Source organism: Musa acuminata, chromosome BXJ2-7 (assembly GCF_036884655.1).
Source record: "Musa acuminata AAA Group cultivar baxijiao chromosome BXJ2-7, Cavendish_Baxijiao_AAA, whole genome shotgun sequence".
Lineage (NCBI taxonomy): Eukaryota > Viridiplantae > Streptophyta > Magnoliopsida > Zingiberales > Musaceae > Musa > Musa acuminata.
The window spans coordinates 7,347,969-7,372,500 of NC_088344.1; the positions used below are offsets into that span (position 1 = coordinate 7,347,969).

General features: G+C 42.0%; 4 protein-coding genes across 6 annotated transcripts in view; 1 reads left to right on the forward strand and 3 right to left on the reverse strand.

The window, feature by feature from the left end:
- Window positions 1-4,230: 4,230 nt before the first annotated feature.
- Window positions 4,231-11,139, reverse strand: LOC135582833 (polynucleotide 5'-hydroxyl-kinase NOL9-like). 2 transcript variants are annotated; one of them, XM_065116687.1, is made up of 9 exons: window positions 10,877-11,139; window positions 10,552-10,649; window positions 10,421-10,454; window positions 9,002-9,168; window positions 8,703-8,883; window positions 7,452-7,632; window positions 6,816-6,927; window positions 5,313-5,440; window positions 4,231-4,734 (listed from the first exon to the last, which is right to left on the reverse strand). In XM_065116687.1, the coding sequence occupies exons 1-9, from the start codon at window positions 11,062-11,064 to the stop codon at window positions 4,666-4,668; spliced, it is 1,158 nt and encodes a 385-aa protein (XP_064972759.1). In that variant the 5' UTR covers window positions 11,065-11,139; the 3' UTR covers window positions 4,231-4,665. The 2 variants fall into 2 exon arrangements, with proteins under 2 accessions (XP_064972759.1, XP_064972760.1); XM_065116688.1 differs by having other exon boundaries at window positions 10,923-11,056.
- Window positions 11,140-13,562: 2,423 nt separating this feature from the next.
- LOC135616098 (uncharacterized) lies at window positions 13,563-14,454 on the reverse strand. The gene has a single exon (XM_065115278.1). It carries the CDS (start codon window positions 14,255-14,257, stop codon window positions 13,733-13,735), a length of 525 nt encoding a protein of 174 aa, XP_064971350.1. The 5' UTR covers window positions 14,258-14,454; the 3' UTR covers window positions 13,563-13,732.
- A 3,605-nt stretch (window positions 14,455-18,059) lies between these two features.
- On the forward strand, window positions 18,060-19,018 carry LOC135616934 (probable WRKY transcription factor 50). 2 transcript variants are annotated; one of them, XM_065116690.1, is made up of 3 exons: window positions 18,060-18,303; window positions 18,379-18,516; window positions 18,599-19,018. In XM_065116690.1, exons 1-3 carry the CDS (start codon window positions 18,113-18,115, stop codon window positions 18,867-18,869), a joined length of 600 nt encoding a protein of 199 aa, XP_064972762.1. In that variant the 5' UTR covers window positions 18,060-18,112; the 3' UTR covers window positions 18,870-19,018. The 2 variants fall into 2 exon arrangements, with proteins under 2 accessions (XP_064972762.1, XP_064972761.1); XM_065116689.1 differs by having other exon boundaries at window positions 18,061-18,303; window positions 18,370-18,516.
- A 1,041-nt stretch (window positions 19,019-20,059) lies between these two features.
- Window positions 20,060-24,532, reverse strand: part of LOC135616936 (uncharacterized) — a 9,849-nt gene continuing 5,376 nt past the window's right edge. Inside the window, exons 9-13 of the mRNA XM_065116692.1 lie at window positions 24,430-24,462; window positions 22,698-22,775; window positions 21,076-21,138; window positions 20,695-20,809; window positions 20,060-20,473 (exon numbers count right to left, since the gene is read on the reverse strand). Coding sequence (XP_064972764.1) covers window positions 20,708-20,809; window positions 21,076-21,138; window positions 22,698-22,775; window positions 24,430-24,462 — 276 coding nt within the window. The 3' untranslated portion in view covers window positions 20,060-20,473; window positions 20,695-20,707. The remainder of the gene's footprint in view (window positions 20,474-20,694; window positions 20,810-21,075; window positions 21,139-22,697; window positions 22,776-24,429; window positions 24,463-24,532) is intronic.

Consider the following 24,532-nt stretch of genomic DNA (forward strand, 5'->3'; position numbering starts at 1 on the left):
CGGCCACCTCAGCGGTCTCAAGGGTCGCTCAAGAAGATCCCCGATCATTCGGACCCAAACCCAACCATGTCGGGCCCGAGGCCACGGCTCAAAGTTGTTGACACCCAACATATTAATGCTAGAAGGAGGGCTGAATGTCGAGGGATCGGCAGATCGACTCAGACGAACCCCCAACTGAGGGGTCACACCCGATCGGGGCTCCGGGGGAATACCCGCCTCCCCCCCCCCCCCCCCCCCTCCGCATGGAGAACCTCGAGATGAACACCTTGCCACGACCTCAAAGCGCTATTGGTGGATACTCAACGACCCGGGCTTGTCGCCACCCGACGGTGCCCCAGCCGACCCGTCGCTCGTGTCGTCTGAGGCCTTTCAGGACCTCGCTCATCAAGTCCAAGCTCTGACGGGTATGGTGCAATCCATTATCCCACTCGTTTCTCATCCGACGCACCCGTCTGCGATCCAACCACTGCAGCAACAGGAGCCGCCCGTTCGGGCTCACACGCCACCTCAGGAGCTCCCCCACTTCGCCTCGGGTCCGATCGACCCCACTCGGGGATCGGGTGATGGTAAACCTGAGCGGGCGCCCAGAACCCGAGGCATTATCTTCGGATTCAGCGAACTCCCTACGAGCCCAATTACGCTTTGTTAGTTAGCGGCTCAACAAAGTGCAGAATGAGGTTTGCATGTAAAAGGGAGAACTATGGGAGGACGCGCACCAAGGGTCTCCGTTCGCACCTGAGATACAAGATCAGGCAGTCCCCCCGAACTTTCGCCTCCCCTCTCTCAACACGTACGATGACACCATCGACCCAGCGGACCATGTAGCCTCCTTCCGTGCCCAAATGACGCTTTACGGAACCTCAAACGCCCTGATGTGTAGGGCGTTCCCCACGACTCTAAGGGGGCCAACCCATGCATGGTATAGCAGTCTGAAGCCCGGGGCGATCACTTCCTTCGATCAGCTCGCCAGGGACTTTGAGCTTAGCTTCCTAGCCTACGCTCGGCCGGAGCCATCCGTTGCACTGCTCCTCAGACTCAACCAAAGGGAGGACGAGTCCCTCTCACATTTTGTGGATCGCTTTGCCACGTAAATCTGGGGTTTGCCGGACACTCATCCCTCTTTGTTAATACATGCGTTTATGATAGGCTTGCGACCTTTCAGATTTTCCTGGTCCCTCGCGGAACGACCCCCCACCACGGTACCAAAGATTCTACAGCGGGCTAACCAGTACATCGCGGTGGAGGCATGGATGGCCGTGAGGAGGTGGAACGACTTTTAGCAGTGGGCTTCATAGAAGAGGAGGGCGCCCGAGGACCAAGAGCACACGACCTTCCTCACCAAACAGCCTGCCCGCCTGAGTCTTGCACCTCGGTTGCATGTTGCCCGAGACCACCTCTGCGCGGCCTGCCCACTTGAGTCTTACTCCTCGACTGCATGTTGCCCGAGACCACCTCTACGCGGCCTGCCCGCTTGAGTCTTGCTCCTCGGCCGCATGTTGCCCGAGACCACGCCTGCGCGGCCTACCCGCCCGAGTCTTGCTCCTCGGTCGCATGTTGCCCGAGACCACTTCCGTGCAGCCTACCCACCTGAGCCGTGCTCCTCGGCCGCATGTTGCCCGAGACCACCTCTGCTCAGCCTGCCCGATTGAGTTGTGCTCCTCGGTCGCATATTGCCCGAGACTACCTCTGCGCGGCTTGCCTGCCTGAGTCTTGCTCCTCGGCTGCATAACCACCTCTGCGCAGCCTGCCCGCTTAAGTCTTGCTCCTCAGTCACGTGTTGCCCGAGATCACGCCTGCGCGGCCTGCCCGCCTGAGCCGTGCTCCTCGGCCGCGTGTTGCTCGAGACCACGCTTGCGCGGCCTGCCTGCCTGAGCCGTGCTCCTCGATCGCGTGTTACTCGAGACCACGCCTGCATGGCCTGCTCGCCTGAGCTGTGCTCCTCGGCCGCATGTTGCCCGAGACCACCTCTGTGCGCCCTGCCCGTTTGAGTCTTGCTCCTTGGCCGCATGTTGCCCGAGACCACCTTTGCTCGGCCTGCCCGACTGAGTCGTGCTCCTCGGTTGCATGTTGCCCGAGACCACCTCTACGCGGCTTGCCCGCCTGAGTCTTGCTCCTCGGCCGCATGTTGCCCGAGACCACTTCCGCGCGGCTTGCCCGCCTGAGCCGTGCTCCTCGGCCACATGTTGCCCGATACCACCTCTACTCGGCCTGTCTGATTGAGTTGTGCTCCTCGACCGCATATTGCCCGAGACCACCTCTGCGCGGCTTGCCTGCCTGAGTCTTGCTCCTCGACTGCATGTTGCCCAAGACCACCTCTTCGTGGCCTGTCCGCCTGAGTCGTGCTCCTCGGCTGCATGTTGCCTGAGACCACCTCTGCACGGCCTGGCCGCCTGAGTCGTGCTCCTTGGGTGCATGTTGCCCAAGACCACCTCTGCTCGGCCTGCCCGACTGAGTCGTGCTCCTCGGCTGTGTGTTGCCCGAGACCACCTCTGCTTGGCCTGCCCGACTAAGTCGTGCTCCTCGATTGAATGTTGCCCGAGACCACCGCTACACGACCAACCCTCCTCAATTGCTAAACTCCACGATTCCTACACCCTTGGTAACGGACCGACTGCCGACCGACATGGATAATTTCTTAAAGCTGAAGCCATGCCTCGGACCCCCCTAACAACAACCGACGCCTTCCTTCGGAGGGGGAATATGATGAGGGCAATAATGGCGATGGAATGTCAGCTACGCCTGGATGACGCCTCACGCCTTGGTTGACCTGATAGCGCACGACCGAGGTAGACCAGGACGACGACCAGGGCACGCCACGTCCTACGCAAGCCCGGTTCTTCACGCCACGCCAACACCGATGTCAAACGTTACCAGGAGTACGATCCTACACCCCGCCAGCGGGCACATCAGACAACGATAACCTTCCCTATAAATACCCTCGCGCTCAGAGACCCGACCCGACCTGTGTGCAGGGACGAAGACGGAGCGTCTCCTGCCGCATGCCCAGACGAGGAGTTCCCTTCCAGATGAAACAGCTGCCCCGTCGCGATCGGACCATCGCAATCGACCATCTCAGCGGTTTCAAGGGTCGCTAAGGAAGATCTCCGATCATTCAGATCCGAACCCAATCATGTCGGCCCCGAGGCCATAACTCAAACTTGTTGACACCCAATCATGTCGGCCCATAGGCCATGACTCAAAGCTGCTTAATCCTCCGAGAATTAGATGAGCATTTTTTTCCCGACTTGTGTGGATCCCACACATCGGAAATAAGTCGGCCGTGCACGTGGGTAGGACTACACGCCTCGGTTACTTCCCACCGAAGCTTTCGATCAACCGCAGCTTGTTTGTCGTCGTCGTCATCCATGTTGACACACCATTCTGACCAAACGCATCATCATCATCGTCGTCGTCGTCATCATCATCATCATCATCATCCATGTTTTCATCATCTCTCGCGAGTGGCGACACCATCTTCACCAAACGCATCGCCGCTCATCGAGCTCGGCAGCATAAATAGCCGCGGTACCTGCAGCTTCCACTCTCAACTACAAACGCCTGCTGAGATCGACGGAGATGGACAAGAGTTCGATGGTCTGCTCCTCCGGCGACCAACCGTACACGAGGCCGGCATGGCAGCTGGTTCTTCCGGCGATGGTTTGCGTCGGTGTCTACACGACCATCCCGGCAAGAGCCCAGCTCGACCCGGCACACCCACTCCATCTCCCCCTCCTCCTGCTCATCTGGTTGGCCGTGCTCACGAGCCTCGGCCTTGTTTTCGCCGCCGTCGCCACCCCCCGCGGCGAGCGGATCAAGGAGAAGGCGGCCGCGATCACCGTCGCCTTGCTGCTGCTGGTGCTCGCGCTGCGGGTCGCGCTTCTCCTTCCCGTCGCCTCTTCTGCTGGCTTCTATGGTCTCTTCTTGTTGCTGGGAATTGGGTGTGGCGTGCTGCATGTGATGCGGGCTCGCAAGAAGGTAGAGTACAACCTCACGGCCGGGGCTCCAGACTCCGGTGCGCAGCAAACGATCTCCGACAAGGTATCGAGGGCGGTGTGATGCCTCGTTCTGTATTAGCTCTGCATCAACCACTTGCTGCTGGAATCCGAGGATGCCTGCAAATGTCTACATGAATAAGCTTTTAGAGAGAACAGGACACTATCTTCTGCATTTGGTCAGATACGCAGTCAGTTCAGCATGCAATTTCACCAAATCAGAAGAGTACAGTAGAAGTAATCAATCTCTAAATAGAACTACATTAGAATGGATGTCCTGGGAAAGTACAGTAGGAGCTCTACCGTGCACACTGCTCCTTAACCATTAGAATGGATGTCATGGGAAAGTAGACTGTATCAGTCTGTAGCTTATCTTGCATATTGAGTGTGAAAGGAGCAGTGTGCACGGCAGAGCTCTGAGTCCTGCTTATCTTGCTTGTACACTTTCACAAGAGCTCAATTACATAATCAGATTTCGAATGAAAAGTTGTCCTTCCGAAGCTTTAGAATCCAAGATTATCTTCCTTCACGGTAGTCTCTTCAAAATTGCTTCTGGAGGTCGACAGAACCAGAGAAAAAATTGTGCAGAGCAAGATATCACTGAGATCACCAATTGAAACCGTTGTGCGTGGTTCAGTTCATGTAATCAGCAGGAAAACCCAGTTGGAAACCCTTATAAATGCTCTTCTGATATCTTGTGGAGAACATTTGTCGACATGTAAGGGGATAAACATCCACGCACCTGAGATGGTTGCAACCAGAAATGTAAAACTATGGTACTTGAAGAATCTTTTACACCCAAAACATGAACAAGCATAGGCACAGTTTTTGGCAAATAGCTTTAATCAAAGAGCATTGGCAACCATTATCACTTAAAATAGGGTGCAAGTTCTTTTTAGATTCTCAAAATGAAGGGTTGCATATCCAAGTAGAGAACAATCCAAGCAGAGACTAGAATATAAAGGGCACCCATGTATTACAACCCTTGAAGAAGGCATGTGTATATGTCATTCAAAATTTTCTTCCTAGTGATGAGGTACATATGTGTACTGGTAGCTGCTAGAAAACCTTTGTGTTTATTACTTTTGCAAATGAGGATTTATATGTAGAATTAGGGAAAAGCAGAGGTATGACACATTAGTGCAAGAAAGGTATTGACTAAAGGAGTCCTAGAATCAAGGGAATCATTTATCCTACAAAAGATCACATTGAGCTTTAAAACACAATATGGAGCACATCATAAACTATGTACTCAAAAGAAATGTTTGAGCAGAAAAATTCCACTATCAAAACATGAAAATGGATGGAAAATTATTTTACCTGCAAGAGACCGGTAGGGATTTCGATAAACCCTTGTAGAAGAAGATCAACCTTTTGTAGAGTGCCAAGGGGAACAGGTGTAATCACATAGAGTAAACCTCGAATTGCATCAATAGCTCTCACGATACCTGATCGATAAAGTCATAAATTAACAGCACATAGATCATAGCTCTGACATTGGCATAGCAAGAACTCGCGACAAAATAATACATTATTGTTTAAAAACATTTTTTCAGAATATTGCGTGCAAATTACTCATAAAGACAAGTAAAAGAAGTTTTAAAACTACGGTATACTCTTAACCATTTAAAGAAACAAACTGATAAAAGATCTGAAAGGCGAGACAGCAATTGTGAAACATGGCAAGTTTAAACCTAGGGATATGTAGTTTAGCTGATATAATTTGAATGACAAGAACGAGATATGTAGCGCAAAAATTCTAGACTATCATGTTGTGAACATTTTCCCAACATACAACAAACTTCAAACTTCAAAATGGTAGAAATGTCTTCTAAGAAACATCTAATTCCATAAGGGTCAATAGTTTAAGATTAAAGTTTAATTATAAAGCAAATGTAAGATGCTAAAACTTATAAGAGATGCTGCCCAGAAAGTCCATTATAATGCTTTGTCTAAAAGATGAGAAACTTGATCAGTATGTGTAAAATATTTACATAATAGTAACTGATAAGCCAGGCTTGGTATAAAATGAAGATATTATAGCTAACATAATTAACTTAAGTCCAACTTTGATTTCCTAACCCACAAATAGTGACTTGTCTTTTTTCTGTTCTCCTTTTCATGTTATTGTCATTTGCATGGAAACTCCCTAATCCTTCATTGTCAAGATCAAATCAATGTACATGATTGGTACCATAGATCACTCGAGGATATTTGGTAGCATAGATGGTTCAAGTACAGGTCTATATCGATTGAACTCACTGAACCAATGCAAGTACAGGTCCTCTGAGCATGCCTAAACCACCTTGCACCCTTAATATTTATCCACTCATTTAGTGCTCAACCAAGACAACCCTTAATTATTCATATATGCAAATATTTCTTGTTATCTATCCAAATAGAATTTTAAATGGATTGCTAAGCTTCTTTTCTATTCAAATTCACAGATGGATAATATTTCTTGATTCATACTAACTTTGTCATGTATATACCCTGATAAAATAAATAAATTTGCTCTACTTGAAAAGAAAGTTTTGGTTAAATCCACTGAGATAAGAATACAGTAACTAGCTATACAGTAGCGCTGACAATAACAGATGGCTATAAAGAACACATAATCCTATTTGTATATGCGCATAAGCAAGAAATCCAAATCATACACAACAGAATCTACTTCAATATGTTTAGGATTCGCAATATAATCATATATTAAACTTGCCTAAGTAGCAAGGGAAATATCATACAGACAACAAAAACATCATAGAACTTGGTTACTTGATATGAAAGAAAAAATGAAAAGAGACGGGCAGGTCAGCCTAGTACCAAGTCCTACACACCAAGGTGTGTCAGACCGAGATTTTGCAGGTACATCAGAACTAACTGCCAAGCCAACAATTGTAGCATTGAGACTGTGGAAGATTTCGCTACTTGGAACCTACATAAACAAAAGAAACAGCATAAGCAATATAAAGTTACAAGACTATGGAGAGGGCTACCACATTTATTATCTTCCTTCACACAGAATATTTTTTTCCAGACAACTGAATTTTGTCAGTCAGTTAACACTATGCCAAATTGCTACTAGTAACTGATTATGCCAGGATTTAAATTTCCTAGCATGATCTAGGGAAAGACAGGGATACATATTTATGAGAACACCTAGTGTAAGTTGCTTATCATGTACTGACATTGATTATTCAGATAACAGCATCAAAATATTTTAATCATGCATTTCTTAAGTCATTGCAAGATAATTGGTTGTTCTCTTTTTTTGCTTCAGCAAAGTACAATGTGACTGCTACCTAAAGTTCATGCAGAATTCATACCATAACCATCAAAACATGACATACACAAATGGTCCACAGGATTACAAAAACAAGAAAAAGCATATGCACATGATAAACCAATTCTAATCATAAGGCAGAATAACTCTAGTAAATCAACTTATCTTTTGCTAACCTGACAATGAAGATGCACAACTTTTATTTTTGCAAAAGGAACCATGTAAGGAGCAATAGCAGCCAGAGCATGAGCAAGTTCCTTATTTGTTAAAATATTCAGGTTACTAGGAAAGCATTGCTTGAAGTAGTCAAAAAGGCGTTGATCTCGCATACGGCAAGCATCCTTTCGAACTAATATACTGCAGGAAAAAAAAAATTCAATATTGTACAGTAAAAAGTGAGTTTATCCAGCGTTCTATCACTTCAATACATAATATATTGTATAACTAATGTATGACAGAAAGTGCTCGATTATAAGAAAGTCGAATTCCCAAGACCAACAAATGTATACAAAATGAAATTAACTACATAAACCCAAATCTAAAAGATGAAACCAGAAGGGTTCATAATATTATGTGATCTACCATAAAGAACAAAAAAAAGTGATATCCAACTTGATCAAGCTTGATGTCATCATAGATCACCACTAAAATTCTGAATCATTAAACTGACTGATAATGCACCAAATTGCTACCAACAGTTACACCTAAAACGGCTACCATGGGAAGAACACTGGATAAGGTGCTGGCAGAACCAATATCTCAGTGATAATCTTAGGTAAATCATCAATAGGTGAAAAATGTACTAAGGGGCCATCTTATATCCTAACAAAGTTTGCACTTTTGCATGGTTTTGCATTTTCATCACCTTTGGCTTGCTTCTTTTTTAAAGGCTTCCCTGTTGGTTGACTTGCCTGACCAAAGGAGAAGAGGATAGGATAAAGTTAGACCTGTACCTACATCATCTCAAATTCTTGTAACATGCATAGTCTGGCATATACTAATTCTGAGTAATATGACTCACAAAAGAGGCATGGCAATTATATTTGCATCACTATCACAAATATACATTTTCTCTGTCATAGCACTGGCACCTATGTGTTTTTTACTTTTTCTACTCTGTTCATTGTAAATTTCAGCTGAAATTGGATGTAGCATATCCAATATCAGACAATAGGCAGAAACTTACAAACATGCCTCAAGCTCTTGAAGGAACATGTGATTCAGGAACAAAAAATGTTCAATCAATAATTGCAAATTATCAGCAAATAAAAAAATAAATCATCAAGTGCAGAAAAGATGCAGGTGAAGAGTTTATTTTTTCTTTCTTTCCATTAAGGCACTGTTTTAAGTTTCATCCTCAGAAATTCAGACAGCAGAGCTTAAAAAGTAACTTAATGTCACAAATTTTCAAATATTAACAAACTCACGATTGATTTTCATAGTTATGCCGTGCTGAATTGAGAAGATATATATGGGGTTCTTGTTGGTCACTGTCCAACCAGAATGTGGTGCCTGGAAGATTTTTACTCTCAACTGAAATGCGTATCTGAACCACTTGAAGGGGAGATATATATCTCAACTTTTCTACCAAAAGATCAAAGCCGGTGCCTGCAAACGATAAAAGGATAATAGAAGGATTCACAGCCAACTATATTAGTCCCAAGCTTCAGCATGAAATCACCTTGCTACCTGACAAAAAAAATTGTTAACCCATCCAGAAACAAACCTTTAACCCATCCAGGAGTGTTAATAATCAAAGGCAATGCTTTTCCAGGATGATTTAGTTCATTTGGTTGATAATGCACCCTAATAAAGTAGTCATACAAGTTGAAGGTACAATCCAAATAGGCTTTTGGATCACTCTTTGAGGAGACATCACCAAAGAAAAAGCACCTGAAATTTGGAAAGAAAATGTTTGTTGTAAAACAGCAAAATAATAATATAGGACCAACCCTAAAATGGACCTACAAATTCATTTATTAAATGGTTAATTATCAAATAACATAAGTGTCATCCTTGAACATCTGAGGGAGAGAAGAAAACCAAGAATCTAGATCAAGTAGGTTCAATGTATTAGTTCCTGGAATCTTGATGAATAATCTCACATTAAAAATAAATGTTACTTTCTTTAGTCACATTTGCCCATGATGTTGCCTGTCGATTGATGTCATTAGAGCATGTCTTTGATCCTCAGATACAAAGACAGATAAAAGAAGTATGAGGGGTCTAATATTCTAGTGGAATATTCAAAATTTAACAAAATAAGTAACACTATGATAATATGCCAAGAAATAGAAGATTTATCAAAGTGACCTACATGATACTTTATGCCATCGCATGAATCAGATGTGTCATTCCTAAGTAAGGTTTAAAATTCTGTAACAAATTAGTCTATTTTGTCTTTAACTTTGATCTATTTCCTGTATTTTAGGAACTTCACTGGAAATTTTAGTCATTAAGTTTATGTAAAAATTGCTGCCGGTCTGACAAGGAAGTTTACTTGCTCTAGAAAATCCAGGTTAAAATATGAAAAGGATACAGAGTCCTAATAATTTTGTCATTCCTGGAACATTTCCATACTTATAACTAAGTGTCTCCACAAAACTCAAATATTTTTGAAGAATGGAGGATAACTGGTTAAGTCTTAAAAGGTTCATTTGGATAATTTGTCTCCTATTATATATCATGTCAAGTTTGAACAACAAAAGTATTTCGACTGGTTTATGCTTAATGCAGGGTCCTAGCTGCAAAGAATCCATTAATATCACTACTATATTTTCAAAAAATCATTGTAAAGCCTTCCAAAAAGATTTTGTTTCTCAAGTTGTGATTTGTTATTCTATCTAAATTTTCCTTTTCTTCACAAAAAAAAGTGACCATTTCTTCTAACTTCTCTTAGTCCCTCTCAGTCTTTGTGCCACCAAACAAGTCCTTAAGGAATCAAACACTGAAACAAGAAATTAACACATCCTCTATCACTAATTGTAGCTGATCTTATCTGAACTTGTTAGGAGTGTTACAGGTTGAACTGTGAAGAATCACTAGTATAAGAGGTTCCTGATAACAAAACCAAATTTTGTCGAATCTCCTATCTACATAAGCAGACATTAAATTTCCAATCACAACCACGTAACTAAAAGCGCACCTTTCGGTTGCTCTGATGCACGGATTCATCAAATCTGTAAATAGAGAAACAACAACGACATTATCAACTTTACAAATCAACAAGAAGTAACAGAAAGATACACAAAATAAAATAAAGTAGAAGAAAGATGCCTGGAATAGTTTTGTCGACAAGAGTAAGCGAGAGACATCCCGGAGGCGAGAACTCCGGTTGGCCCACATCCGTATCCAGGTATCCCACTTTCCCGTACCTGCAACCAAATCAACCTCATCAAAGGTTATAACTTTTAGGATAAGGTAAAAAAACCTAGAAAAAGAACAAATCTACGTTAAAACTTCTAAGAGAATATTACAAAAACCCTAGAAAAAAGAACGAACTTTGCGTTTGAACTTATTAAGAGAAGGCAAAGAACCTTAGAAAACAAAAGAACTTCCCAAAAAATGCATAAGAATCGAGAAGCGGGAAAGCGATGGTGACCTTGGCAAGAGGACATTGAGGAGATAGCGAGAGAAGGTGGACTTGCCGCTGTTCTTGGGCCCGCAGATGAAGACCACTGGCGGAGGGGAGAAGGCGCGCGATATCTCCTCCGCCGCCTGCTCCCACTCCAGCGGTATTATCACCTCTCCCGCCGAGGCGCCGGCGCCGCTCTCTCTCCCTCCCACCATCGCGCCGCCGTCGGTCCTCGGCGAAGGGAGAGAGCAAGCGAAGTTTCTGGGCACCGGAACTGACAGCGCAATTTAAACCCACAATCGATATAAGGAAACGCGAATCTTGAAGGCGCCAATCAAGCTCGACACGGATCTTGAAGCCTGGTGGATGCGGATCACATGGCGGAATGGTTGTGTCGGGCCCGATAGGGAAGGGATGGCATCGTATAATCGAGCTCGAAACGGATCCAACTATGAAACAAATATCCAAATTGGATTCAAATTCGGATTCAGATACACGATAGAGTACAAATCATAATACAGCCACTCATCAATGTCACAATAACACTTTCCATCATATTAATTTCTACATGAACGTATCAATAAGCAAATATCTCATCACATCAGCTTCGATATGCGTCAAGATTCGTGCACGATCATTTTACGCACGCATCTCGAAGCTGGTGGGAGACGAGCGGGTGCACCTTTCCTTCTGCTGTGACAGTCGTCGTCAACTCCAATTTTGGACCATTTCCAACCCCAATCACTAAAGAATACAGTGGATTAAGACGAAGTCAAAGTCCAACAATTTCTCCTCGAAACATTAAAATTGTTGCTATCACTAGAGAATCAACTATGAGATCATTGGTTCATTTATGAATGAATGCACATGAAGCATACAAGCTTCGTCGCTTGATCTAAAGGTCAACTTGACCAGGCAAGCAGCTTGACGAAGGAGTATCAAGACATAAACCGTGGTTTTTTCGCCCGTCTGATCGTGTTTATAGCATTTGGAGTAGAAAGTTTATAGATACCCATCGCATATCGTTGATGATTTCTTCATCTCAAGTGATGCTGACGAACGTCGACGATATATTTAGGATAGGACTAGAAATGTATGTTCTGGAATAAGATGATGACATGATCCAGCGTCCGAGAATCTTATCTATTGCAGCAAACCTTCAACTTGTTGCCGTCCAAATAAAATATAGATCATGAGTGATGCATATGCATTTCTAATTCTCCCACAGTTCGTTAGCTAATCAATAGCATGTAAAGGAACCCTCACAAGAGATTTGATAACGCTACTATGTTTGTTCGAAGCATTTTTTTAAGTTTAGCTGAGTAGCTGTAGCCCACCATATCTCCATCGGAAGAGGCCATCTCTGCAACTTCTTTCTCCATCATATGAATCCCTGTTGCTTCGTCGTCTCTCAGAAAGAAGAGTTTCGTTGCTTGTAGGTGACCAAAGAAAGATCATTAGCAGCTACATGAAGGCCAAACTCGATAAAAAAATTTCCTGTGTATGACGTCCTGTTGAGAGTGTGTGAGAGAGAGAAAGAGAGAGAGAGAGAGAGAGAGTCTGAACCTGTGTGTGGCCATGCCATTAAAGTACCTTATTGATGGGGCTTCGCATCCTGCAGTGTATCTGCAATCATCACTTCCTCTGACAACACTGTCGAATACTGGAGCTAACAGTATCGGAAAACAAGCCCATCAAGCAACAGCAGCACCGCAGCAATCCAATGGCAACAGCCAGCTGCAAACCAGGGTCTTCAATTGTCTTCCCACCTCCCTTTCCTCGTCCCCACCATCAACGCCGACGACAAAGTCTCCGGCATCCCGGTAGATGTACAGACCACGGAATCTAGCCAGACAAGGCCTCGCGAGTGCAAGGAAGCTGCCTCCGTTGGATCACTGAGGTAGCGTCAAACTTGGGGGGGTGATGAGGATCAGAAGAGCAGTGGTGGGGAGACAACTGAAGACCTGGCTCGCAGCTGAGGCTATAGCTATTGGATTGCGGGCGGTGATGCTACTTGGTGTTCGAACGGGGTCGGGGCTCGTTTCCCGTTGCTGTTAGCTCCGATATCTGACAATGTGGCGATAGAGGCAGGTAACGGGGAACGAGCCTTTATAGATGGAAGCCGAAGGACATGGACGCGCCTGAAAACGAGTGCACGTCGCCGTGGAGAGCGCGGCCGCGCATGGTACGCGGAAGGACATGTGCCGTTGGTCTCTCCCAATCGGGCCATCGCGAATCGTAAGACGCATCCGACGAAGTTCTCCACCATTTGCGACCACGTCAAACGGTTGACTAGGTTGTGCGACGGTTGACTCGGTGATCAATAAGTAGAGCACGTGGTAGACGACGGCTGACTTGGACTGTATCAGCGGTAAGGCGACGGATTGCCACGTGTTATAGCGCCACAGTTGAGGTTGACGTGGTAGATGAGACGGTGTGGGTGGATCTCCCATCTGAGATCAAACAAGGTTCAGGGCATCGTAGCGATGGCACGAAGATTAAAGCGCAGCGCGTTCTTGGTATACGTCCCGCATCAGGGACTCATGTTGTGGGAGCCACAGGAGCGAATAGCGAAGTGCCACCCAGCTGTCTAAGATCTAACAAAAGTCAACATTGCCCGCGCGTAAAAGTCCATCTGATCGAGCGACGAAGTCAACACACCATGGCCCATAACGTGACACCAGCTCAGATCGACATGGACAATTGCTAACAGTGAAGGAAAAATGCAGTGCTTTATTTGCAACACACGTACGATACATGAACCGGAAGAGTCTTCATCTTACTCACGCATACAATACGTATATATAAGACCGTATAATGACCACAGACATAATGTAGATAAATGCGGTTCATGTGAACTCCATAGACCTGGGAAAGTATTCTTCAGGCCTTTTCGTCGGGAGAAAGCTCCACGTCACCAACGTAGACATGACGGACCGCAGTCTCGTTAGCAAGACGGCAGATGAACAGCCCGTAGAACCCGCCGAGGGCGACCGATCCTGCCATCGTCCAGACGACGGCAGCGAGCACTCGCGGCATCATTCTCGCCACACGCCACGCGAAGGCGAAGGTGAGAGCGGTGACGAGGGCCCACACCGCGGCCTTTAACAGCTTCTTCTCCCGCGGCGTGCCACCGGCGCCCCGCTTCTCGAATCTCTCGAGGCAGAGGAAGATCAGGGTCAGGTCGGCGTAGGTGAACGCAACGAACGCCAGCGACGAGGGGTCGTGGAGCGACCGGTAGGCTGCGTTCGCGGCACTGGTGATGAGGAAAACCAAGGTGATGATCCAGAGCCAGTCGATGTTGCTGCGACGGGCCGATGGTGGTCGGCGTTCAGGCTTGTTCTCCGACACCGTCGTCTCCATCGGGCAATAAGGACTCGGATTGCGAGACGGACGGTGGGGGTTCATATATTACTGGAAGCGAAATAGCAAGAACATCTTAACCTACCCTTTTTGCTATCGCTCGTCTCATCTACCTGCGCTTCGATTGGGAACAGAAATGGACATAGCGGCGAGTCCCGCGAGGTCGGGGGTTGGAAAATTTGATTCTCGATGAAGGTATACAGCTTCGAGGTTGACTCGAGGTCTCCTCCTGAGTCGATGCAAGCTACGTATTTGACTATATATATATATATATATATATATATATATATATCAAACCAGAACCGATCTTAAGATGATTCGATTCTAGTTTCAAACCAACGGTTCTGATTAAATATAATAAAAAATAAAAAAGATATATAATATAGTGGTTAAACCCTTTTTTTAATATCATTATACTTATTATAGTTATACATCTATTTTTATTTTTATTTTTATTTTATTTTTTTAAACTTGTTTAATTAATTAATTAATAATTAAAAATTAAAAATAATAATAAATGATTCGAATCGAAATTGAAATAATTAGTTTCTAATTTTAGAGAATTGAAATCATGATTAGCGCTACATCAGACACTTTTCATTCGTCTAAGCTACCATAAAATAAATCCAGATATGAACTCATAGTTGTCATCCTTTTGCTTTCTTGCAATCAACGGTGCAAGTGTCAATGGGTTATAGCATTGCAGATTCGGTTCGTGTGCGAATTCGATCCGATTAGGATCCGAGTCTACGGAGTCGGGAATCAAACTTGAGGAGTAATTCTTGTCTCCTTAATTCATTAATTATCTTTGTATATATATAATTCCATGCTTTATTTGCAATCTTTTTGTTCTACTGTTAAGTATATGCTTAAAATCTAAACAAGTTTCTTTGCTTTCTCATACTAATCACGGTTCGATTCGAATCGAAATCGAATTGAACTAAAATTAGAAAAAAAATCGATCAGACTATTTATCCATTTCTAGTTGATGATTCTGATTAAATATAATAAACAATAAAAATAAAACACAAATAGGATCTATCATATATTGATTAAATCTTTGTGTTTCAAGTAAATTAACTTAGGCTCCATCTTATTAGAGTCATTTAGTTTGGTTAAGAATTTTATAATTTTATTCGTTTTATATCAATTTTTTTTTTCATGTCATTATAGGTACTATGTTTATACATCTATTTTTTAACATTTTTTATTTTTTTTAATATATACAGGTTTTAAATTATAATTAATAAAATTAATGATTCAAATCGAACCCAAAATAATTAATTCCTAATTTTAGAAAATTGGAATCACGATTAGTGCTACGTCACGATTAGCGAATTTGATTCGTGTATAAATCTGATCCAATTAGGATCCGAGTTTGTAGAATCGGGAATCAAACTCGAAGATCAATTCTTGTATCCTTAATTGTCATTTAGCTTCATTAAGAATTTTTATAATTTTATTCGTTTTATATCATTTTTTAAATATCATTATACTTTTATAGTTAAACATTTTAAATTTATTTTTTAATATATAAATTTTAAAATTTATTCATTTTATATTAATTTTAATATCATTATATTTATACATCTTTTAAAAATATTTTTTGTTAATTCAATTCTTGTATTCTTAATTCATGAATTATCTTTATGTATTTGTAATTTCATGTTTTGTTTATATTCTTCTTGTTCTACTGTTATGCTTGAAATCTAATCTGGATTCTTTTTTTTCTTGAAGTAATCACATTTTGTTTTCTCAAAGTGATCACATTTTGCTTTCTCGTACTGATCAAGGTTCAATTCCAATCAGAATCGAATCCAACATATCTGATAATTTATCAATTCCAAAGAGAATAAAAAATGTATTCTAGTTTTAAATCGATAATTCTAATTAAATATAATAACAAATAAAAAAAACACAAATAGAATCTACCCTATAGTGGTTGAAATCTAACTAAGATTCACCCACTATGTAGTGATAGTGTCGGCTTGGGTTGAGCCCGGATCTGAAAGCAGCACGTCTGGGCCCAATGGAGAAGCTCATCGTCACGGTTAAATTGATTTAAGATTCACGAGATGGTATCAGATGAGGTTCCACTCTCGGAGCTCAGCTCCATGGAGTCCTGTGCTTGCAAGAAACGTACTTACGCATGCTTCCTTGTGGCTCCTGCCGTGTCACGCCGAATGCAATTTCGTTGATCGAGGCTCTTATTATGGGGAGGAGCGAGGAAAGACGGAGAGATTGCTGTGTGCTTCGTGTAGGTCGGCTTGCGGTGGAGGCACGGCAATGAGATTTGGCAGGCGTGGGCTGCGGATTTCCAGTGACACGGAAGGTGCTCGGAAGAATTCCTTACTGAAACTCCACGACTTGTTGTTTGGCAGGAGAGCGTGTCGTGGAAATTTCCATGAAGGTTTCGGACTCCCATAGCCGCCAGGTCTTCATCACGGAGCTTCATAAGAGCCAAAAAGTTAGGCTCTGTTGCATTTGTTTTGTGCCCGCTCCTGATGGTACTCTCATGACAAGGAGATGAAAGGCCATCCTTGGATCATCTACAGCCGCCTCCAAAAGTCATGGTGACTCACTCGTCGCCTTCTGTATGCCAATCCTCTCCGACCACCTTTTCAGAGCAGGATAACAATCCCATTGACAGACATGACAGTGATTGAGGTATGATGTGACTTCCGCATCGTCTACTGCCACCTCAGGAAAAGTACTTCTCTGCAGACTCCACTGATTGGATCAAAGTCTATCTTCCAGTTCTGTTTCGTGAAGCATCTCTAGGATCAAAGTCTATCTTCCAGGTCTGTTTTCTGGAGCATTTCTCGAGCTTGGTTCCCTCATCTCAAGGGTAGTTGACTCTGTGAAGAGGAATGCCACAAATTATTGGAGACTGTTCTATCTTATAGCCAAGCTTGAATCTGGAAACTGACATGTGATATTTTGAGTCAAACTGCTTATATGTTGATCATTGAACATGAAAGAAGTTGAAATTCTAGATTCATCAGCACAAATAGACATAATTTATTGCACAGAATTCTAACAGCTAAGGATTCACAAGGCATTAAAATATGTTTTGACTGAAGAAAAGTATATCTTGCAGCTTTATGTTGCCCAAATACTCTTTTTCTTTGCACCAACAAATATATCTGAGGTTGAACAGGAAAGATGATACCAAAAAATTATCTAAAAAATCAACAATAATATATAAACTCAAAAAGATGATAAATATAATATTTATATGGTTCCATACTTCTCATAAGTGAAGAAAACCAAGTTTCTTGTCATGTAATAATTAATTCAATCCGAATTTCGAAACTTTCTTTCTTCACATTAACTTCTTTTTCATACTTAGCATTCCTTTTCTTCATAATTGTGGAGATATCCTTATATATATATATATATATATATATATATATATATATATATATATATATATATATATCTTCAAAAGTACAGATATATTTAATATCTTAAAAAGCGTATATAAATAATTATATGATATTTTTAATCTCCAGTTAATTTTGGTTCCCGAGGAGATCTTCTGCCATCTAATTAGAACACCTCCACCAGAAGGATGAGGGTGTTGAAGTTGGACTTGTACGTTGACTTTGTGGTTTGGGAGAGCAATCCAACACTCAATCCACCAATCCATTCGATTCTCTTACTGCACCTTTCGCCAAAGAGCCGCCACATCTAAATGCCATCGTTGCGTCCGCCCAACACCACACGTCTGGTAGGCAAATCTTGGCTGACGTCACCTGCGGAGACACTTCGGTCCACCTCGACGGAAGCATCACAGCAGCTGGCCGCGGGCCATGGAAGTGCCCCCAACTCGGTATAAATCCCTCCCACTGACTCCACTAACCTCGGCAGCATGCGTTGTTGAGCGATCGACTTGCCATGGCGACTGCCGCTCTGGACATCGGTGGCCTCTCCTGCTCCCCTGTCTTCCTCTTCGACGACGCTCCAAAGCTCTGCACTACCGATGAGTTCGACGTCTCCGAATACGTGGCTGTCTTCGACGAGAGCTCGGTCACGGAGTCATCAGCGGTAGCCGGCGACGTCTACTGCCCAACGGACGACACCATGATGTATGCAGTTGGGTTTCCTGAGATCATTGTTTTTGTGGGTGGTTTGGTGACTCGACTGTGTTGAAGGAGCTGCAGGAACGAGACGAAGAGGATGAAGGTCGGCGACGGATGCAGGATCGGGTTCAGAACGAAGTCGGAGGTGGAGATATTGGATGATGGGTTCAAGTGGAGGAAGTACGGGAAGAAGTCGGTGAAGAACAGCCCCAATCCGAGGTACGTGCATGCGTCGCACGAACCGAATCAGTACTTCGTAGCCGAGGTCAATTGCAGTACGTATGTTGTTGTGTGATCGCAGGAACTACTACCGGTGCTCGACCGAGGGTTGCGGGGTGAAGAAGAGGGTGGAGAGGGACCGCGACGATCCGCGCTTTGTGATCACCATCTACGAAGGCGTGCACAACCACATCAGCCCATGTACGCTCTGCCACGACTACGCTCATCTCCCCTTCGCACCCTCGGCCTCCGCGCCATGGGGGAGGGCGATGGCGGGGGCGCCGACGATCTCCAGTTCATGGGCGGTGCAGCCTGCTCAGTGGTTGGAGTCGTTCCTTCAAGACGACATGTAGCTCAGAACTGCACAAGTTCGAGCTTTGACCACAGGATAAGAGTTGTCGCCGAAGACTCGTCGTAATGCAATGTTTGTTGATCGGCAAATGGTATATTTTGAGGATTTATCTCGATGAATAGTGGCAACGATCTCGTTCTTTTGCGCAAAGCTTGGCCGCTACTTACGAACGTAATTGTTATGCTCGACCAAATTGGACGTCACCATCGGCATCAATGATCCCCTCCACTGCATTCTTACGAATCTAATTGTTATGAATATGAACCGAAAGATTGTGTCTTATCTACTGGTATAAGATCTTATATCAAGGCGCGATGTTCGAACACCCTCTCGATACTACCTACGCTCGGAAAGAAATCCAGTTTTAGACGAAAGGGACATGTTCAAATACTATCTTTAAAGTCTACTTGGCTGAGATCGGACAAAAGACCAGTCTTTTGGCGTTTTTCGTTGATGGCTTTGTGCAGTGAGTTCTTCCGGAGGCAGATGAACTCATTGATGACTTGCTTCGGATATGAAGAGTACGATCCGGCAGTCAAGTCAAGCAAGTGTTCCGTTCATTTCTTCAGAAAGGAATAAGACAGCCATTGCATGTTTTTGTTGACCAGTCGACTACAAATTTGCTGCAGATCGACAATCCACGTAATGCACTTTGGCTTTCCTCAAAATCTGCGGTAAGAACGTTATTTGTACAGTGATCATACAATTACTTTGGCAATACCAATAAATAAAAAAGTCTGGAAGTATGACTCCTCAGCACAAAATTATGTTGCTGGGCATTTGACTTCTAATTCAAGCTTTGAACACTGGGCATTATGTTGCTGAACTGAGTACATAACTCAGCAGGTCAATGCCTGGATCAAAAAGATTTCCAAGGTCAGGTTTGACTCCTCATCCCTAAGGGCAAAGTTTAGATGTGACCTGGGTAGTCTCATTATCCTCCTTTGTCCCTAGGTAATCTCAACAAAATGAAGCCTATGTTGATAATACAAAGGTAACCTGCTTCATAATTTTTTAGGGTTTGTAGAACACTTCGATATACCCAATGATATTGTTAAACCAATGCAAATTCAGAAATATTTGCCATTAGTTACCAGTAGCAAAAGGGCAAATGGTTGATAGGGTCATCTTATCACTAATTATACTAAATATGCTCTATAACAAACTCAGGTGAAGAAGCACAAAGTGGGATACCAGAAAGAAACATCGCCGCAGATAATTTTATGTGGATGTGAAACTAAGCAAATAAGATATTTGTTCACTGATTAAACAAAGAACCACATCGTGAAATTTCTTTTATGATTAATGACTCCAACAACCTAGTTGACTTGTTCAAGAGTCAAAGCAACTATGCTTTGCACATTTGAAACCTTCGAGTGTTGACCCAAGGCAATATCTAGAAACAAAGGACTATGATAATATCCGTATTTACATATCTAAGAGATAGTTAACATACTTCCCATTTCTCACAAGCAATGGATACGGCATAAGTAGAGGTTCTCATAAGGTCATCTCGAGTTCCCCTTCGTATAGACTCATCTAAGAAAGAAACTGTCATCAAGTATTCCTCCATAAACTACACCTCAGCACTTGAGAGAAGTAGTTCTGTGGGAAAGTACAAAAAAAAATACACAAAAAATTCAAATTTCAAATAAACAGCAATAGTTGTTCGGTTACTAGATAACAAATATCAGATCCAACAAGCTGGATAAAGCTATGACACCAATGTTCTTGTTTATAAGATAATCCAACTTTTATTTCACTGATGAGCTACAAATGAACCTACCAAATATATGTTTCAGTACTATAATAAGATCAGCTCAAACCTGGACAAGTCCTTCAAGTTATCACTGATGAGTCGGTATCATTCTGGAAGATTGCTTCGGTCTTGGTCTGGTCAAAATTTCCAGATTCTATAACCTCTGCTATGTGCTGCAAACCCTGGAATGCAAGCAAGAGCACAGAAACAATATGATAAGGTAAACTGATCATTATATTTCTATACTTCCAGGACATCTATCAGAAATTATAACGGACATTATGTTAAATTGCTTTTCAACTGTTATGTTAAATTTCTCGACAAATCTGGAAGCCTTATTATGTTACGTGGTAATAACATATGCAATTCGTGGAGTGATAATAAGCATAAAGAATTATCTGGAACTTGTAAACTGAAGCAAGATCATGTGTCTAAATAAAAATGAAACCTTCAAACTTCTAGCCTCGCCGGATCCCAGAAAACCACGTTTCCCAGCATTCTTGGGGCCATCCTGTGGTATATAAAGCAAAAGTGTTAACAAGGGCAAGTGGGCAACAGAAAATTTTTATAGAACCTGAAAATGATTAGGCAAAAAGAAATCATGACAAAGGGTAAAAAGAAGACTTCATAAGTTAACAGCAGCAATGCCGGACAACGGACAAAGTAAAGCTACTGATAGAAGTACAAAGGAAAAGGCAAATATGGAGTAATAAGCAAGAAAAAAATAGCCTGTAAATGACATGTTTATTGACTTTATTAATGTTTATTGCAAAATAAATGGCAAAATAAATGTTTATTGACCTTATTAACTAAAGCTACAGTCAAAATGTGATCTGTTATGATGAGTAACAACGATTGCAAAGTAATTACCTCCATTCATCCAACGAAAGTTGTTATTTTCTCAGTTCTGTTTCTACTGAAGCAAATGAACATCTAGATCGATTAAAACCTCATTGTTCCAAGAGACAATAATAAACCATTAAATCCAACCTCACTTGGGACTGTACATATGACGATAAACTAACATTCGAAACCCTTCTGACCAAAATAGGCAAGAAGTAGCAGCAGGCACAGTCCAGTCAGGCCACCCTTGGCCACTGAGTCCTTGGGGGTTATCAGATTGTCAAAACCCTGAAGAGTGGGGGGGTTAGTGCAGAACACGAGAAGGGGAAGCAGGGACTTCAAAGGTATTTTGGTATACTAAGTATTACGATTAGGTGTGGATATTGACATAGTAACCAAAATATTTGATGATTGTAAGTCCCCAAGGCATCGGGTTTTTCAGACATATTTTTCAATAAGATTAGCTTATCTACCTCTCCACTTTTCTTGTTCTCTTTAAAGGTCCACATCCCCTCGTGTTAGGAGTCCATTCCTTACTCTTCTTAATCATTCGACACAAATTACACAATCAGATATTGCTTGTAAAATATAAACTCATCAATACTCAAGCTGTTGGGTTATCATGGTTGTTCTAGTATTTTTTTGAAAATTTTGGAGGCCAAATCTTTGTACAAATTCTAGTACACACCCATTTGATAAATGCATTTGCACCATCAACAATATTTGAGATGTTGGCAATGGATATTAATTAGAAAAAGTCTGTACAGGTTTGATTAAAGTTGGGTAAAGTATGAGACCAGTGGCTAGCACTACATAGCAATGATGACTAGAAATATATAGCACTGGCTTTAGAAACAAAGTAAAAGCACTAATGCCAATTGGTCATTACGAAATGATGACACAAACCACAATCAAATAAAGTTAAACAGCAATAGGTAGGATATAAATGTGTTGGTGCTTTGTTTTTTTCTTTAAATCTTTGATTAGTGTTTGTTTTAAATAGTAATACTTACACAAACACGTGTATTTTAAGAGATATATCTGTATATATACATTAATGTTCTAAATGATGAAGCAACTGAAAGAAACTCAGAACATTTTTTTATGTAAAAGTAACAGATTAGATTTCACTTTGATTGCAGATGCTCAAACAAAGAGATCTAAACGAGCATAAAAAAGAGGCAACAGAAATAGGAAATTATATTCAGAGAACTAATGGAGTCTTACCACTAGATAATCAGGCATTTTTCCACCCTTCCCCTCAACGAACTGGCAGAGGTACATCACGCCAGCACATGCAAAATTCTGCAATCAACATATGTTAGTAATGATGGATAAACATTTAGAAAGGAAGCTGGCATGCACAGTGTGCTGATAGCAATTCTGAAGTATGGATAGACTGAAAACAAAGCATAAGGCTATAGATAACACAATAAATATACTGGCTTCATTATGTACTTAGGTTTCTCATTGAATAGAAGTACTTTCGCATGGTTTCTAAATGAATAGAAGTAGCTTAGGATGGTTTCTAATTGAAAGGATGTGGAATAGCAGGTGATCCACTAAAGCACAAAACCATATATAAGTACCAACAAGCAATTCAAGATTCTGATTCCTTGTATTACAACAACGGATAAAAATAAGAACTCCATTCTTTCTTGAGTGATAAATCATATTAAATAACTCCACAATCAGACCATAAGGGAATACAGGAAAGCCTTATCTTTTTTTTAAGAGTTAGCAACCAATACAATGAAAGATATACTGTTTGAACAGTGAAAGTGCAAAACACTCTACCAAGGAGTTTTCACTATGCAAAAATTTTCTAATTAAAGACTCTAAATATGACCTACATGTAAAAGAGCTGCTACGAGAGTAATAATTCTATTTCTATTATATGGGGGCAACTAAGCACCTCCAAATAGGATACATTCACTGTAGGTGGTCATGACTAGAAAACAGATATGCACAATTATGTTAAAAAGATGAAAGTACTTATAAACATTATTTATAATTAAAGTGGTGTTTGCTCTCTTCACATGGTGTAACCATTTCAAAGTATGACTTTTTGCTGTTCAGATGTGTGTCGTAAGTTCAAAAACTGATATCTTTACCAAATGGTGCAACCAGCATTTCTAAAAACACTAGGAAATCGATTGGGAGACCTGATATCACAAGTTAATGTTTATAAGGACCTTATACCAAAAAGGGATGTATCATGGGACAGCCTATTAAGGGGCCTCGAATGAACACAATCTATGATCCATGTATACTCTAAGTGAAATATGCTTTTTAAGTCTCAAGAGAATCAAATCAAAATGAATCATGCATCAAATGACAGTACTACTGTGACACGTATACTCTCTTCATTATTGGGGTGCAAATTGTCTTTCATCTTCACCAAGCACAACATTTAGATAAAGCAGCTTTTGTCTGTTCTGATGAATACAACAACAGAAACTGTACATTGTCACATATATATAGCTGCAGTTGTAAACCAAAATTGTCTTCAATCTATTAACGTATTATATCCCTTATTTTGTTTCAAAATTGTCTTCCATCTCTTAACAACATCCTAGAAAACATCAGATTAAGAAAGCTTCTGAATCTTGCCAGTGAATACTAAAAAAACTGCAATTAAGATATCCCAAAGAAACCTATTTCTTACTGTCAGACAGGTCCATTTGGGTGCTAGTTAGCAGCAATAGCAGATAGTAATCGATACCGAATTACCAAAAATATGGTAGAATAAACAGTCTTAAGCTAATGAGAATTCATGTATAGAAGATAATTAATAACATGTAAGCGTTGTTCAGTAGATTCAAATATGCTTGAAATATCACGATATGCACTATCTGATCATATAGCTAGATAAACCCAAAAAATTCCAAAAACATATCTCAATTAATATACATAATGTCAGATATCAAATCTCTATGCCCTAAAGTAATTTAGTCACCTGCTTGTCCTCGATGGCATTCATCTTCCCATCCTGTACCAAAAAAAAGAAATCATTCAACAAAAAATGCACAGCAACAGTTATCTAAATGCAATAAAAAATG